Raw genomic sequence first — 16,074 nt, 5'->3', positions numbered from 1 at the left:
TTACAAATCCAGCACTACCACCCCTCAAAGCTCATACATATAGGCTTTATGCTGTTAATGCTCATACTGTATAAAACAAGTTTATGTCTTCATTTCACTTAAATTCACTTCAAATTTTACTCAGGACCTCAGGTGGCTTTTTTGGACCTCTGGTTAAATGGATTTCATTGTTCAGTACTTATACTTGTGAAGTGACAATAAAGTTAAATCAAATCTGTTTGTAATAAGAGGCAGAGGTACATGTAGCATCATTTTGTATGCCTCATTGTTGATAATTATTCATGTCATAAAACAGGCATGTAAAAGTCAATATATTAATTCACACTAAATAACATCAAGATATCATTATAAGTTAGGCATATAGTAAATTTATTATTATGATTTTTATGGCAAGCTTTTCAAAACGATTGTTGTTTCGAATTGCATTCAGTATACAGTACGAGGCTGGCTGTTTATAAAGCTATATACGGTACATGCAAAAAAGCAAAAAAACTGAAACTTTCACTGTTTAACAAGTGAGATAGAGTCACTACAATAAGTGTTGTTGTTGCTGGTTGCCAATCAAAAAATCATGTCAATATGTTTAGATCCAGTCATGTATTAACTTAATATATAGGCCTATATATATATACATATATATATATATATATATATATATATATATATATATATATATATATATATATATATATATATATATATATATATATATATATATATGTATCAGTTAAATCTGAGGTTACGCAATTGAGTTATTTTAACTCACATTGTACCAGTTCACATATTGTATAGGAAAGATATTAAAAACTTCATGACATGAAACAGTGCACCTGCAATTCAGAAAAATAATTATAACAGACATATGTTATTAATCATATAGATATCTTATAGAACAAGATCATTTACCCAGACATATTCTTTATAAAGGTAATCATTCATATCATTTAAACAAAATCAAATACCAGTGATTCTGTAACACTAAAAAAAAGCTTTAGGAGTCCACAGTGCAAGTGTTTTTAAATCATCTCAGCCCCAGTCTGAAATAAGTCCCGCAATGTCCTAGACCTGGTTTATTTGGCATGAATGGCAATCAGTAATTGGGCAGTGTTCTGGCAGTTAAAGTGTCAATGTAACCATTCTCTGCCAGAACCATTTCATCATGTCCCATTATGACAGTGTGAATGCAGGCTGTGGGCTTCTGTATACTAGGAACTGATGATGATGTGTTGCAGTTCTCCGTTCTGTCTCCAGTCATGTCCTGGTAATCACAAAGGCAATCAGCTTCTTGTGGAACCTCTCCTTTGAGCAGCAGCCTGTTGTCCCTGTCCACTCCCTGCACCCTGCTGTAGTCCTTCCCAAGAGGCAGCTGAGAGCAGCCGTCAATGTGGCCGCGCCCTGATTCTACAGGTTGGAGAAGCACCGTATTCTCCTCATTTACTCTCTGCACCTCCACATACTCAGCTGAGTGGGGAGCCGGCGACCGCAAACCACCAAGAGCCTGTTTGCAGCCGACGCTTGAGATGTTGACTTCACTGTGGGCTTGGAGTTGGCAGCGAGCTTGAGTGTGGGAACGGAGTAGATGAGGTTGCTTGATCCTCAAACTGAATTCCCGATTGCTCGATCTGATGGCCTCCATGGTGGTTTGGCCTCCCTGGTCGAGGGAGAAAGATGTGGAGCCTGGGGGGAACAGACTGTCAGAAAAGCAGTGCTTTTTAGCCTTCTCAAGTGAGCTCTTTCGGTTGTGTCTACTTGAGCTGTACTGGGGCAACGGAGAAAACAAAGAAGGCCAGGTCTTCACCCTCCCACTGGAGATGTTGGGACTGACCATGTCTTCATAAGCATAGGTCAACCCCTCCTCCTCCCAGTCCTTCCGTTGCCTCTGGTCTTCCGTCCCTGTTCGACTCGTCTCCTGATCTCTTTGCCTCTTTTCCTCTTTCGCCTCTCGAAACTTATCCATGAGCAGAGTGTGGCTGTCGCAGCTGCCCCGGCCAGAGTCACTGTCTGATGTGCAGCCCTCAGATTTGAGGCAAATGTCGTGTAGATCCTTGCTTTCCTCCATCAGCTCCTGCTCCTCAGGGACATACACCTCTAAATACTCCACCAGTAGGTCCTCACAGTTAGATGATGTGGTTGGGGGGAAACCGGAAACCACCAGTGAGCTGAAGATCTCATCAGACTTGCCATTCTACACACAAAAATACAGGAAAGTCAGTTTCAGATAGACTAATCAGGGGACACATTAAAGACCGTAGTTGTCAGGTGTAAACTTAATTTAGGTGTATCTATGTGTTGCCACGTTACCTTGAGAAGCTGCTTATCAAATCCTCTGATTTTCGGACCCGGGACAGGTGGCAGAATAAAATGTTTCAGACTTCATTCATGGAAGAAAGAGAGATGAAAGTTAGGGCTTGTGAGCAGCACATGGAAAAAATATAAAAAGAGTCAATACTTTTCTTACTATTTTCTATTAAAGCCTGCAGGACTTAAAAGCCCTTTTAGTTAAAGATCACAACCTAATTTGCTCTTTCTTTATTAAGTTATTAAACTGTTATAAAGAACAAAAAGATTCAAATTCCATCAACATGAAATTCATGAAAGTATCACTTACACTGAGTGTTAAATTCAATTTGTACAAAGTTGTATTTTCCATACTGTTATCTTTAAACTCTTTATGTGACAATGAAGTTGTAGTCAGTCATTTCAACCCCTCATAAAAATCAATTATATGACTGAGAGATGTGTTTGTCACATAAAAAAATGTTGTAATCAAAGTGTTGCCCCTGAATAATATGCTTAGAAAATAAACATTGGAGCATTTTATGTTGAAGTAATGTGATCACAAAAAAAAACCTTGATGTCTAATCTAATGATAAAGTTATTGTCTCAAGATAAACTTGAAAGCTAAAGCTGCTATTGACTTAGAAAGGTTAGATAATAAATTTAACATTTATATAAAATGAACAATAAAAGTTATTTGTCAAAGAAAATCGATAAATGATCATATTTTACCTATGGCTGTTCATGTGCAGCAACCATGTGAGGATGAGGAAGATGAAGGCACAAAAGCATGTAATGAGGACCCACATGGGCTTTTCTCGTTGGATATCTGAAAGACAAAATGTAACACGATTGCTTTAACACAACATATGACTTTTGTTACATGTTGTTAGTGTATAAAAGTGTTATTAAAATGTTAGTTACAGAGGTTATATCATTTAAGAATATAGGCTAATTGTTTTTTGATGAAAGCTGAATGAGAAGATGGATTCAGTTGTAAAATCTGTCTTTTAATTGTGAAACGGAGTCATGGTATAATTAGCTTTGTCTGTCTGTAAAAAGGTGGATCAGCTAGTTTTGTTTCTTGCAAAGGCAGAAAACTCAACCTCAACTCCAGCCTACCAGCACCTCAAACCTTCACTAATAAACCCTTTCTTATCACGACTGTTTATTCTGTAGGATAAACAGTCATGTATTGAAACAATACAAATTCATAAGTCATCTCTACCAGGAAAGAACTAGTTCCAGCACCCAGCACATAAAAACCTTAAAAAACTCAAACTAATAGTTTCTACAAATTTAACAAGCCCAAAATGATGTCTGAGAGTTGTAAATAAATCTCTCTCTTTCCAAAGGTTAGAATACTAGCTACTGTTTCCCAAAGTTGCAATTAAACTGAGCTAAGCTAACACATGAGCTTATTTCACAAAATGTTAAGCTATTGCCATCCAGCAGTTCATGCAGAATTCCCCAGTGCAAAGTAAACCATTTCAAAGACGTGTTTCTGCCACTTTCATTAAAATTTAAAATCATGTTTTTTTTAAGGTCGTACAGATGGTGGAATAGCGTCATGGTGTTCTTATCATTTTCTCTTATTAATGTCAAGTTTTTTTTTATGTGGAACTTGTGCAAATACAGATCATGTGAAAAAATGTAGTGTGTAGTTTTCATTAGAATGGGGGGGGAGGGGGGGGATTGTTGTTTGTTTCTATAGTTTTATTGAGTCTACTGTAAAGGCAGCTATATGTGTGTGCAGCACTTCAGTGCAAGACCAATTTCCCCAAGGGGACAATAAACTGTATCGTATCTGTTCCACTGGTATCATATGCTATGATAAATCTATGTAATGTTATGTGTTCTGTATAGTTTATGGTAGAGAATAGTTCGTAGTTGTCTTACAGTCAGGGACTTTGATGTAGGAAGTGGAACTCCATTCACTCCAAAAGCCATGATCGGGCTTACAGCGCACTTGAACAAGGTATGTGCCGCCTGATCGCAGGCTGAAAATGTTAAACATCTTCTGCTGGCCTGCAAGATGCATCTGGAAATAGATCGCACACAAATGACATAGTTATGCAGAGTCAGTGTTGCTTTGTGAAACTAGATAGATTGTAAATGCTATCATAATGAAAAAGAAACATCTGTTGAAACTTCACAATCGTTTATATATCCAATTAACAAATTGAAGTTTAAGCTCAAGTGAAGAGTTATGTACCTCCCAGTCATTTTCTTCCTCCAGTTTGACTCGGAGCTCGTAGATGAGAGTGATCCATCCGGAGCGAGTGTCAGCCTTGTGCGGCGGTTCCCACGACACTCGGAGGAAGGGCCAGCCCTTGTCCTCCATCACAGTCACTGTTACCATCTCTGGATGATTAGGCTTGACTGGAGATGCAGGGAGAACATGTGAATGAGAGAGGGTCTGCTTATTGTGCGTGACTGAGCAGAATGAGTAATCAGGCCAAAACACAAAGGGCAGCAATAAGAGCTCAATAAGACAGTAGTGTGTGATTCCAAACCACATACAATATTTATACAAGTTTATAAAATGTTGAGTAGATCTTCCATGTATGTATTTTTAATCAGATGAAAGAAAGAAGAAGACCTGAATTGTTTTACATTTTTGCAACCCCCCCACAAAAAAACAACAACAACAACAACAACAAACAAATGTCTACAGCTTTTTTTTTTTTTTACACATATCCAATTTGTTACCGCTTTAAAAAAATTGGTCTACAAAGTTTAATCTCCAAAAAATTAATATGACCCTCTAACAATTGGGTACAGAAGATTAAAAAAAAAAAAAAAAAAAAAGTCACAATAAGGGGAGAATAGTGAAATCCAATTTTTCGCCATGGATGAATCTCTTTTTGGTACTCCAATGGATCGGACGGCTTCACTAAAAGTGAACTAGTGTCCCTTTAATAAAGGAAAAAGTCTACCAGTTCTAAAGAGTGTCATTTGAGAACAATTCTAGTCTTTAGTGATCAGTAATAAGTGTTATTAGGCATGGGTTTGGGACAGGCAATACTTGTTATAAGTTTCATTTCTTATTCTAAAATTCTGCCGGCTTCTCTTCAATTTTATAATATTTTTTTTAAATTTCATGATAAATAACCTTTATGACCTGGAAAGACAAAATGTTATCTTTAAACGGTGACCTTTAGTGCACAGTTCCATCTGGGGAGGGTGGGGGGGGGGTTGGTTACTCAAGAGCATAATCCCCAGTGTGAGCCATTAAGCAGCTGTGAGAGAGTGCATTTAAATACATTTCTTTAATCCTCATGGGGATATTCAGCCTCCAACATTAGACCTTGAGTTTAAATTCAACCAATAATTAAACGTAAGAGAAGTAGCAGGCGCTCACCAATGTACACAACATCTATATCCACCGGATCGGAGAATGTGCTGCCCAACGCGTTCGAGGCCACAACAGTGATGTTATAGCTAACCCAGATGGACGTGTCGTTCTTGTTAAAGAAGCAGGAGTTCTCTCCAGCTGTGCGGTAGTCGGGACATTCGTACACGGTCTCGGAGCTGCAAGAGAAGGCAAAGGGAACATCGTGTTATCTTCTGCAGTGTACACTACTGGTACATTAACGAAGAACAACATGTATTCTTCATGCTTCAGTTCCTTAAACTGTGTGTGTTTGTGTGTTTGTATGGAACACAATGACAGAGACATAAAGACAGGGTGTAAACCAAATACACAGCGAACATGTTTTTCTGAACTGAACACAGAAATGAAAGAACAAGTCCTTTTTTCCCTCAAGAAGACATTACAAATTACTCAGCTAACATGTTTTTTTATGAGCAAAGGGCCACCAGTGGAAAAATACAGCAAAGCCATCATTCAAAAATATTCCTACATCTATCTTTTCCTCCAACGTCATGCTCAGGATTGGACAATTAAATGATGATACAACGTAGCAAACACTGAAAATACAGCAAATTGCTCTTGTTTTACTGCTTATTGTTAATAAGAATCTGCACGGTGCATTGATAGTACAATATGTATTTTACGTAACACAACATTTTGTAACTGCGTTATATCAATCTAAGCTAGCTTACTGTTACCAAGCTGACTTTACCATCGCCTCGCTAACAGCACTACCCGCTAGCTTACACTGTTGTTAGCCAAAACAAATTCACGCCTTTTCTCTCTGTTGTTTAAAAAGTGAAATAACATTGTTAGCCCGGACATGGTGGCATTTGTAGCTACACACAGCTACATAGGTTTAAGAGCATAATGCAAAAGGGACAAATTAGAGGCTAAGTTTCTCTAACTGGCTATAAGTGAATGCTAACCCACTCAAAACCACAAGACAGCAAATGTTATACCTGAAAATTAAAAATACTTGTTTCATACATGCAATAAATTGAGTTTAATCTAATCTATTTACCAAAACTAAACCTTTAACCTCATCCTCCTGAGTTGCCACTCAATGTGTATGTCCAGACATTGTATTAACTTTGCCACCCATGTCTTTATTATAGCTTGGTGGCTTCCTGGAAAGTGAATTGATGCCTCAGTGTTCCACTGAATGACTCAGGAGGCCCTTCTTTCCAGCAGCCGTCAGATATTCTAATGAAGATTTACAGGTGCGGCTATGAGTTATGGCTGTAAATGATGCCTCAAATGGTTTCAATGATGTTTGTGATTTGTTTACTTGTTGTGTATTCTGATTGTACAGTCGATAATGTTTGTTTTGATAAATAATCTAATTCTCGTAAATGTGCACCTTCATAGCACCTTCATAGCGTGCATAATTGCTGATTCAGTGCATGGAGCTTTGTCTTTGGCCACAGCCCCAACCAGTGCCACATAAATCTCTGCAATCTTTATCCTCTTACACTTCTGTCTGGTGGCCTCGCTTCTACGAAAGACCAGGTAGGCCGCTCACTGACAACTGTGTTGACCTTTAGGGTGTGAATAAGCCCAATAGTGTTTCCCACAGTTGCTGTATTACTGCTAGTCTCAATTTCTCAAACCTCGACGTTTATATTGATATGACTTCTCCTGACTCTGTTGACTCACTTTTCTTTACGATAGAACAGAGCGTGGGTGGTTGGCAGCCCCCCGTCAGAACCCGACTCCCACCAACAGGTGAAAGTCTCTTTTTCTGGAGAACGACATCTGGTCAGTGCAGGCTTCCCTGGTGGGCTGTAGCCTATAGTCACACAGGAAATGGTGAAAAATCAAGCAATTAATACATATGCAATGAGACATTTATAGCATGTAACAAAAGTAGAAACAATTAGATCAACTGGGAATAAATAGCAATTTATCTCCAAACAGTCAAACAACGTTTTTACCATTTACCCAGTTGTTACTTGTGATACACCTCTTAGGTGTTTGAACTCATTACCAAAAGCTTTAATAGATAGTGAATCTATATTTCAAATCCAGCTACATGCAAACACTTACGCATTCCCTTTGCATGCAGTGTGAAGACTAGCAGCAACAGAAGCAGGTTTACTTCCGCAGAGGTCTTCATCATGGCACAACGAAGCCTGGTAGGCTGGTGGATGAAAGCAAACACAAACCAAGAAGGTGAGTGTCAGAGAATTGCTGCTACTTGCGCTTTACAAAACAAAATGACCCACAATGTTGGATGCAGTCCAACACAACAGAAGTTTGTGTTGAGTCACAACATGCTTGCATAACAAAGAAAAGCAGCACACTGTGGCTGAGACGTTTCTTTTAGTTCTTAATATTCAAAATCAGAATCCCGTCACTGCTCTTAGGTTATAGAACAAAATCCCACACAGACCTGATTAAGTGTTAAAACGACACAAATCCCACTACAGAACCGTAGATGTGATGAATTGAAAGCAAAATGTCCTCTGCAGAGATTGTATGCTGTTTCGCTAAGGATTAAAAACATCATCTCTGTTTGTTTCTACCTCTACCAGCTGGCACATGCAGCATTGACTGATTGCATAACATGCGTTCAGGCTTTTGCCTCTCTGAAACAGATACACGCAAAGTGGGAGGCTGGTTTGCCTAGCTGCGACCTACTTGATTCCTGTGCACATGAGTTGGAAGCCTACTTTTCCCTAGCCATGTGCAGATGTTTGAGTTATTACTGGCCATGGCTCTTCATCTCTGAGCACACATGGAAAGCGGTGAGGGAGGGAGAATAGTTGGATAGGAGATAAAGTTGGGGTTAAATAGAGCCTAAGTCGATGTTGCATCACTAAAAATTAAGAGCTGGCTGAAAGCAATCAACCTCACATGCTCTGCAACATGCTCAGGCATTTTCTTCTCTTAACTAGTGTGCTGTGACCCTCAAAACTTCTGAGCCAAAAGCAAACATGAATGAAAAGAATGTTAAATAAGGAGATGATCTTTTTCTTCTTCTTATTCCAATAAAACCTTAGAAGAATACTCACAGATTTCTGTGCAACAGCTTTATAATGTTCTTACTGCTTATCGCTTATTGTCATGTGTTATGAGGAGAATGTGCAAATTGTAAATGTGCATAGACTTCATGTGGTATTTCTAAGACTTTCAACAGAACACCTTTATGTGAAATATCCCCCAAAAGTCACATTTAAACATGAAGACACTACTCCCTTTCAAACATGCGACATAACAACTTCACATGACACTTTAAGCCTGTAGGTTAATTCTATGTGGATAATATCACACAGGACTGACATAAGTTGTCATATCATATCCACTGATTTGCCTACTTAATACTTAACTGATGTGATAGTCATGATATTCCCCTTGATGGAAAAAAAACTAAAGCTTTTTCCCTGGCAGGCAGCTTATTTCAAAGCTGGCACTATTCCTTAATACCATAATGACTTTAGGCAGGTGACTGTTTGCAACTCTTGTTTATTCTGCCTTAATTTCAATAACGTCACCATGATCTCATAATTGGCATTAAGGTCGCGGCACTGGATTAGCCTCCTGCTGCATATAGCCTTCTTACGTAACCAGTAGCACAAACTGAATAAGCTGCTAAGCTGGAAAAGTGCTATCCAACAGTGCAGACCAACAGATCCCTTAGGGACATTATTCTAAACATTACATTTTAAGTGTTATGTTTTGGTCATCAGCCTTATAGTTAATGGTGAACCCATGTTTGTGTGTATAGGCTTTTATACACACTTTGAGGCTGCTATGGAGTGGATTGCTGCCAACAAAATTTGACTGTATTTGCAATAATAAAGTATCTAAAGTACACAAACCTTTGTCAGTTCTTACCTTGGGACTCATTGGCACTATTATTATTCCATCAATCCAAATGTATGGTATCATAGAAAACTGATGCACTTACAGTTGCTAGCTTTCCCACATATAGCTTAGCAGTCTTACACAAGTTCAGGTGACCTACCCTGTGCCACAAGACTACATTTACAGGTATACACCAAGCGGCAACTTCTGGTGTCAAACAATGAAGCCAATGCAGAATTACAAGACATTACAGTTCCCTTAGTGTCCACTTGAGGCTTGCTCCAAAAGACCCCCAACTCACATAAACACCCCATTAAAAAAAACAACGAGTGATCAAGGCATGTTTCTTGGTAATGCACCATAAGAGCTTCATTATTACCTTCAGGAGAACCTGTTACACAATATATCATCAGTGAATTACTGTTTAGTTTTATATTAACTGTAACTGTACGTGCAGTGCAAATATAATAAAACAATGGCACCTTCAGTTTAAATACTCAACAATACTCCTTTCCCACGGGGTATAAGCACTTCACTGTGATAACCATCACATCTGAGCGTTTTATACAACATCAGTCTCTTCTGACTTTAAAGAACTTTATGACCCCAACAGTGTATTCATTATTTGAAGAAGAAGGTTGTGTACGACATAAATCTGGATCATTCTTGTAACAGTCCCTGATTTACAGATAATGATCAATCCTCTTATCAGAAAAAATACATGCTATACATTATAAGTTGTAAATTGTTTCATGCAAAGTTAAGGGGAAAAAATGAATGGGCAGTTTCCACGAATAGGGCACGAGGTTTTCATAATAACAGAAACGTGACCTCCACTCCTGCTCAAACTGGAACCGACTTCGAGGAAATGTGCAAAACCTGTTTGATCTACGGGACACAAATACTGTCTAGGAACACTTAACTTAACGTAGGGGTGTGCAAGATCCCAGAGTAGAAGGAAAACTTGAAGGAACATTTCAAGGACATGAAACTTTAACCCTTAATCAAACTAGGCCTATAAATGAAGTTGTACCTGTTGCAAATGTAATTTAATGTATTGGTACAATTCCTAAAGCCTGCAAGTGGGGATTTAAAGTAGAGCCTGACCGATAATCGGCCAGCTGATAATATCTGCAGATATTAGCATATCCAGTGACTATCGATATCGGCTACATTTTATCGCAGATATATGCCGATATTACTAGATTTATTCACCAGTCAAATAGCATTTCTTTTGAGTATCGTTGTTTTACACCAGCAGTTCTCTTTAACCAGCAGAGTGTTCTATATGGATTACAATAAGCATCATCACTCTCCAGAGTGTCAAGTGGTGATGCACATTCATGCGCATTTACTTGAGTGACCAGTTGAGTGACCGTCTTGTCAATGTTATACTATGTCTTTTCCACAAGTGTTTGATAACTGCATTTGAGGGATCAATGCCATGAATGTGTATCTTTATGTATCTCTGCAGATCGAACATAGAACTAAGAAAGATATCCGTCGATATATCATTATCGGATTTTTTTCTCTCCCAAATATCAGTATCGGTACCGGCCCCCAAAATCCCATATCTATCACGCCCTAATTTAAAGTCTTATTCATATCTTATTTCACAAATTGTAAATCTAGATCTGGGTCGAAGGAAAAAATCTGAAGTTAGACTTCGTAAACTTACTTTAAATAGAAGACTGACAATTCAGGATATGAACATAAAATCTGGATTTAATAATAATCCATATGTTCGGGTAAACCTGTCAGACAAAAGCTCCTTAATTCTCAATCTTGTGTTAGCACCTGAGAGACATGGTTCTATTCAAACGGTGGGAAAAAACATAAATACGGCAATATGTCAGTTCTCAGACTCCCTGGTGCCAAATATCGACATTTTTTTATTACAACGAAAATATATAACCTTATACATAGATCTATAGATATCCTCCACACAGTGGCTCTTATGATATGAATGAGGCCAAACAAGTTGACAGCGAACAAAAAAAAAAAAAATGAAAGAGCAGAACAATGGTGGACAGTCAAGAAAATAAGTTAAGAGATAAAGCGTACTAAGAAGTAAAACTGCAACAAATTGCAGTGAGTAAATACATTAATCCTTTATTTGCCTTTTAAGGAGCATTATTTTAGTTTTCATTTTACATTCTTCAGTGTTATTTTATGACAGTCTTGCCATATCAGTTACTGTTGTGCAGTGATGTAATTTTGGGTCACATATTGCGTATGGTATTGTGGGTTACCCAGGAAGTCCCACCCATATCGGAAATACAGTTCACTAGAACTGAAGTATAACAATGTCTCAAACACTGCGAATTAAACACATCTGTCCATCTTCTAAATAGAAACAATATTCTGGGATAAACATTAAACAAGGTTGTCAAGGCAACGTCGGCTTGACTGCACCGAACAGCTTCCAGCATTACTAACTCTGAACCACAAACCATGTGTTGACTATTTCAACACTGATCCATCACTACTTTTTTTCCTTCACACTTTCCTGTATGAATGCTGTTCCTCTGTTGTCTTGGCCAACCTACCTCCCTTGCCCTCCTGTACTTTTAAAGCACAGATGCACCGGGAAGGCTCTTTGACCCGTGTGCTTATTTAAAATAGGTTAGTAAGATAAGGGAAACCTGTATTTATAGAAAGTAACCACAGCTCACTATGGTTCCTGTTTCCAAAGCCGTTTTCCTTTGCAATAAATACATTGGATTTGAAGAGTGGCTTCCAGGGGTTTCAGTCAAAAGATGTTTTCAACACATGCACTCCTGACGAGTAATCTGCTCGAGTTGCTTGTTCACACATGTCCTGTGGGTATTTTTTCTTATTGGACTACAAGAGGGGTCTCAGGGTTTTAAGAAAAACGCTACGGAGATCCAAGATGGCAGATTCCAGCACTACAATGACAGTTCATGTCTTTATCACAATGTCACCTGTGATTGGACTTAGTCAAATCATCAACAAGTGGGATGAGTGAGAAAAAAAGCCAACTCATGAGTAGAAAAGAGTATGAAGTAGCTTTATAACATGTACTGGTCATGCGATATAAAAAAGCTCCCCCCTCCCTCCAGCCGCCCCATTGAGCGGATTTAATTGCAGCTGCAGGCATCTGCTCATCTGATGGTATAATACCATCAATAACAACTTTTTCTTTTATTGAAACATTGAGGGAGGGAAAAATCAATACTAACTTTATGGTTTGTTTTTGTATTATAATTTCCAATTAAGTCTTTGTATAAATGTATGAGCATATTGCTTTGTTTTGTTCACGTGATGAATTTCTGTTTCCTAATTTAAAAGTTTGACTTTCTGTCTTTTGTATGAACTCTAAAGCTGGAAGCCAGTAAGTAAATCCTGAAAAGGTAGGCATTGAAAAAGAGCTTTGATACCGAGGTTTGCCCTGTGATAAGGACTAGGTCCGTCATATCTGTCATATATAAAAGGGAATCTGGTGTTATCATGTGACAAAAGCCCAAAAACCAGCTCTACTTTTCTGATCTGAACAACTGATCCAACTGTTATGCATGTTTTAAAACTGTATCCTTTAAATATGCTTAGTGCATTATTATTGAAGCATGGCAACACACACAGACTTTTTCAACCAACATTTAATGAAGCTGTGGGACCTAATATTTAAAGTACGCACTGACTATATAAAGTCCTGGTGCAGGACTAAAAGTGACAAGAGTCTGTAAACTGCAGGCGCCTGAAATCGTAATCTGGTATGGAGTTGATCAGCTTGGTGCTATAAATGCTTACAGCCCCTCTCACCTCACCGTAACCCAAGCAGGCAGCATCTAGAACAGGAGCAGATCATGAACCGAGAAATCCCATTACACCGCTGACACCCAGCAGCATCATCGTCCTACGCTATGGGAATTACCTTTTGTAATCAGTCAGCTGTTCATCTATTGCCCTTACTTCTTCTTTTTTTTTCCCAGACTACTTTAACAAAGTGAAGGTGTTGTTCAAATCACATTTTTGGAGAAATACAAAAAAATATCTGATCTGTAAATCCTTCATCCCTTGAAAATACATTCATCACTGAACAACGTAAGGCCTCAAGTCAAGTTGTGGTTCCAATGATAATCATTTGATAAAGACTTTTTTTTCTCAATTCAGAAAGTAAGAAAGTGCTTTCAGAGACTATATGGTCAAAATGGTCATTGGAAACTCCCACAGGCCAAGTGAAGACAACAAAGTGCTTATTTAATACGATAAATCGGTTATAATCCAGAGCCTTTTCATTTACAATCATACATCACACGAACATGAGTAAATGTTTACATCTAAGAGGCGGAAACTGGCAAATGTTTTTGACAATTCTGCTTGAAAAGTGGTGAACACTTCTCTTTTCATTGACTAATTGATAAATAAACTAGCTTTAGATATGAAACATTTCTGTGGATTCAATAAGAATGAACAGGTTTCACTCTCCTTCATTCATGGTCCTTAACACATCATAACGCACTCTAAAGGACTTTACACTGAAAAGCACTTGAGGACATAAAACATCATGTTTATTAATGCCTATTAATTCAAGTTTGTTTAAAGTGATACACAAAATGCGTTCAAGTTCACGAGCTCCAAACCATCCACCAATGATGAGCAACTGATCAGACCTAAAATGATAATAAAACGAATAGCCTGCTGACCATACCGAGAGATAAACGTGGATCTTACCAGCTCTTCATAGAAGTTTCCAGTCTCTTCCTCGGTTTATGAGTCGTGTTGATCCGTTAGCATAACTGGTTTATGGGGGTGACAGGAGACAAGGACACTGGCATTACCACCCACCCCGAGCAGCTCTGCCGTCCTGACTGTGTCACACTCGCGAAGTGAGCGCATCATCCATCCGCTCTCTCAAAACCCTCTGCGATCCGAAGTGGGCGGGGCGGAGTGGAAGGAAGCCACGCCCACATCATGGGCCGTCTCAGACAAGAGATTGGAGGTTATGAGTAATACAACATAGTGCAGGTTAATTTAGGTAGTGCATGCCCAGTTTATTTTATGGTAGGCTGCTTAAGGTACTTTCATCCTCCATCCTCTCTCTCTCTCTCTCTCTCTCTCTCTCACTCCCTCATTATTTTATTGTCGTAGTGGGAGGAGTTTCAGAATATTTTTTGTCAATTGATACAGGCCTATCAATAAATCAACATATCATTTCATCTATTCTATACTTCTGTATCATACTCTGAATATTAATCTGGACAAAGTCTGTGTGACGTCACCCATTGGTTTCTGAAAGGCTGTTTTGGAAGCCCATCCATGGTGGTTGCCATATTGGAAATGCTGACTCTTTCAAAAACTTTTAGTCAACCTAAAATCAGGCAAAGAGCTGGAGCTGAGGCGAATGTTACAGTTTCTCTCATTCCCTTTCGCACAATTCTCAAATGAGAAAAGCATATTTTTCAAATCATTAAGCTCTGAACAACTACTTTGTCATTCACAACGGATTAGAACTTCTAATCCATTCAAGCGCATTTCATTGTTTTGGTACATGTGTGCAATTCTCTACAAATCTGCATAAAAAAATCCCTTGTTTATAGCTCACTGATCAAAACGGATCAGTTGATTCTCAGTAAAACTTTTAAACTCTTCACAACTTCTAAACTTTCTTTCGTCAGATACTGAGATTTCTTCAACATGTTTGTGAATTGAGAAACTCCAAGTTTCCAAAAACATGAAAAAGATGACAAAAAGCAGAAACATTTGACCAGTAAAACTCACACAATGACAAAACAACTTTTCAGTTTGGCTGCAGTGACCAATAAACTGACACAAAAACTATAGGTTTTGAAACATAAATGAAAAGTTTTGGGTGACTTACTACCTTTTGCAAACATGCAAATTTGGATGTAGCCTATCATTAAACTGTTGTGACAATTGCACTTAGAGTTTAGAGAATGAAGACTGTTTAAAAAAGAACAATGCTAAAATGATTGACAAAAATGGAAAGCCTCCTGACAACCTGCTTAAACGTGGCTGCTTGCACTTATATTGGTCACGCCCCTACTAAGGCTACAACTCGTATTCTTTATTAAATCAGAACAGAGACTTTTAAAATCCCTGAAACCGGGAAATTGGTGCCAAAAAAGACATTAACTAATCAGACCAAAATTGTTTTTTTTTTTTGTACCAGGCTGTAAACATGTTTTTTTTCTTCTGTCAGACTTTCTAATATATGGTGTGTATGGGACTTCCAGGTCTTTTGGAACCAGCCTCAAGTGGACACTCATGGAACTGCAGTTCTTTGCATTGGCTTCATTTTTCAACACTGGATGTTTATTATTAGGTCTATTATAACCTCAGCACAATAGTTGAACACAGCCCTTGTTTACATTCCGTTGTGTGATTGTGAGACAGAGAAAAAAAAGAACCATCAACCTTCAAAACTGTTAATATTAAAGCCATTTGTTGAACTGACAGTAATGTTGTGAGCTTCTTTGGGAGTTTACGGTGACAAAACAGACTTTAACGTGTTTCCCTTTTTATTTTGTATAAACAAAACCCTAAAATAACCCTAACCCTAACCCTGAAATTGAATATATAAAATGTTTTCATCTACCAAAGCAAAGACAGTCACCTCTCCTCTGGAA

General features: G+C 38.3%; 1 protein-coding gene across 1 annotated transcript; it reads right to left on the bottom strand.

Annotated features, from left to right (window-relative positions):
• Positions 1-352: 352 nt before the first annotated feature.
• prlra (prolactin receptor a) lies at positions 353-14,306 on the bottom strand. Its single transcript, XM_061061453.1, has 10 exons — positions 14,281-14,306; positions 14,159-14,249; positions 7,703-7,796; positions 7,313-7,445; positions 5,642-5,811; positions 4,493-4,659; positions 4,177-4,318; positions 3,010-3,106; positions 2,302-2,371; positions 353-2,185 (listed from the first exon to the last, which is right to left on the bottom strand). Exons 3-10 carry the CDS (start codon positions 7,773-7,775, stop codon positions 1,091-1,093), a joined length of 1,947 nt encoding a protein of 648 aa, XP_060917436.1. The 5' UTR covers positions 7,776-7,796; positions 14,159-14,249; positions 14,281-14,306; the 3' UTR covers positions 353-1,090.
• Positions 14,307-16,074: the final 1,768 nt, after the last annotated feature.

The sequence above is a fragment of the Labrus mixtus genome, chromosome 17, assembly GCF_963584025.1.
Source record: "Labrus mixtus chromosome 17, fLabMix1.1, whole genome shotgun sequence".
NCBI classification, from domain to species: domain Eukaryota; kingdom Metazoa; phylum Chordata; class Actinopteri; order Labriformes; family Labridae; genus Labrus; species Labrus mixtus.
Note: the sequence above shows the minus strand (reverse complement) of the source record. Positions and strands in the feature narration are given on the sequence as shown.

Excerpts from the sequence above, each read along its gene's own strand:
- prlra (XM_061061453.1), bottom strand. The coding sequence starts at position 7,775 with ATGATGAAGACCTCTGCGGAAGTAAACCTGCTTCTGTTGCTGCTAGTC. Across the intron at positions 7,446-7,702 it reads ACTGCATGCAAAGGGAATGC|GCTACAGCCCACCAGGGAAG; the intron begins GTAAGTGTTTGC and ends GTGTGACTATAG. Across the intron at positions 3,107-4,176 it reads CTACATCAAAGTCCCTGACT|ATATCCAACGAGAAAAGCCC; the intron begins GTAAGACAACTA and ends TTTGTCTTTCAG.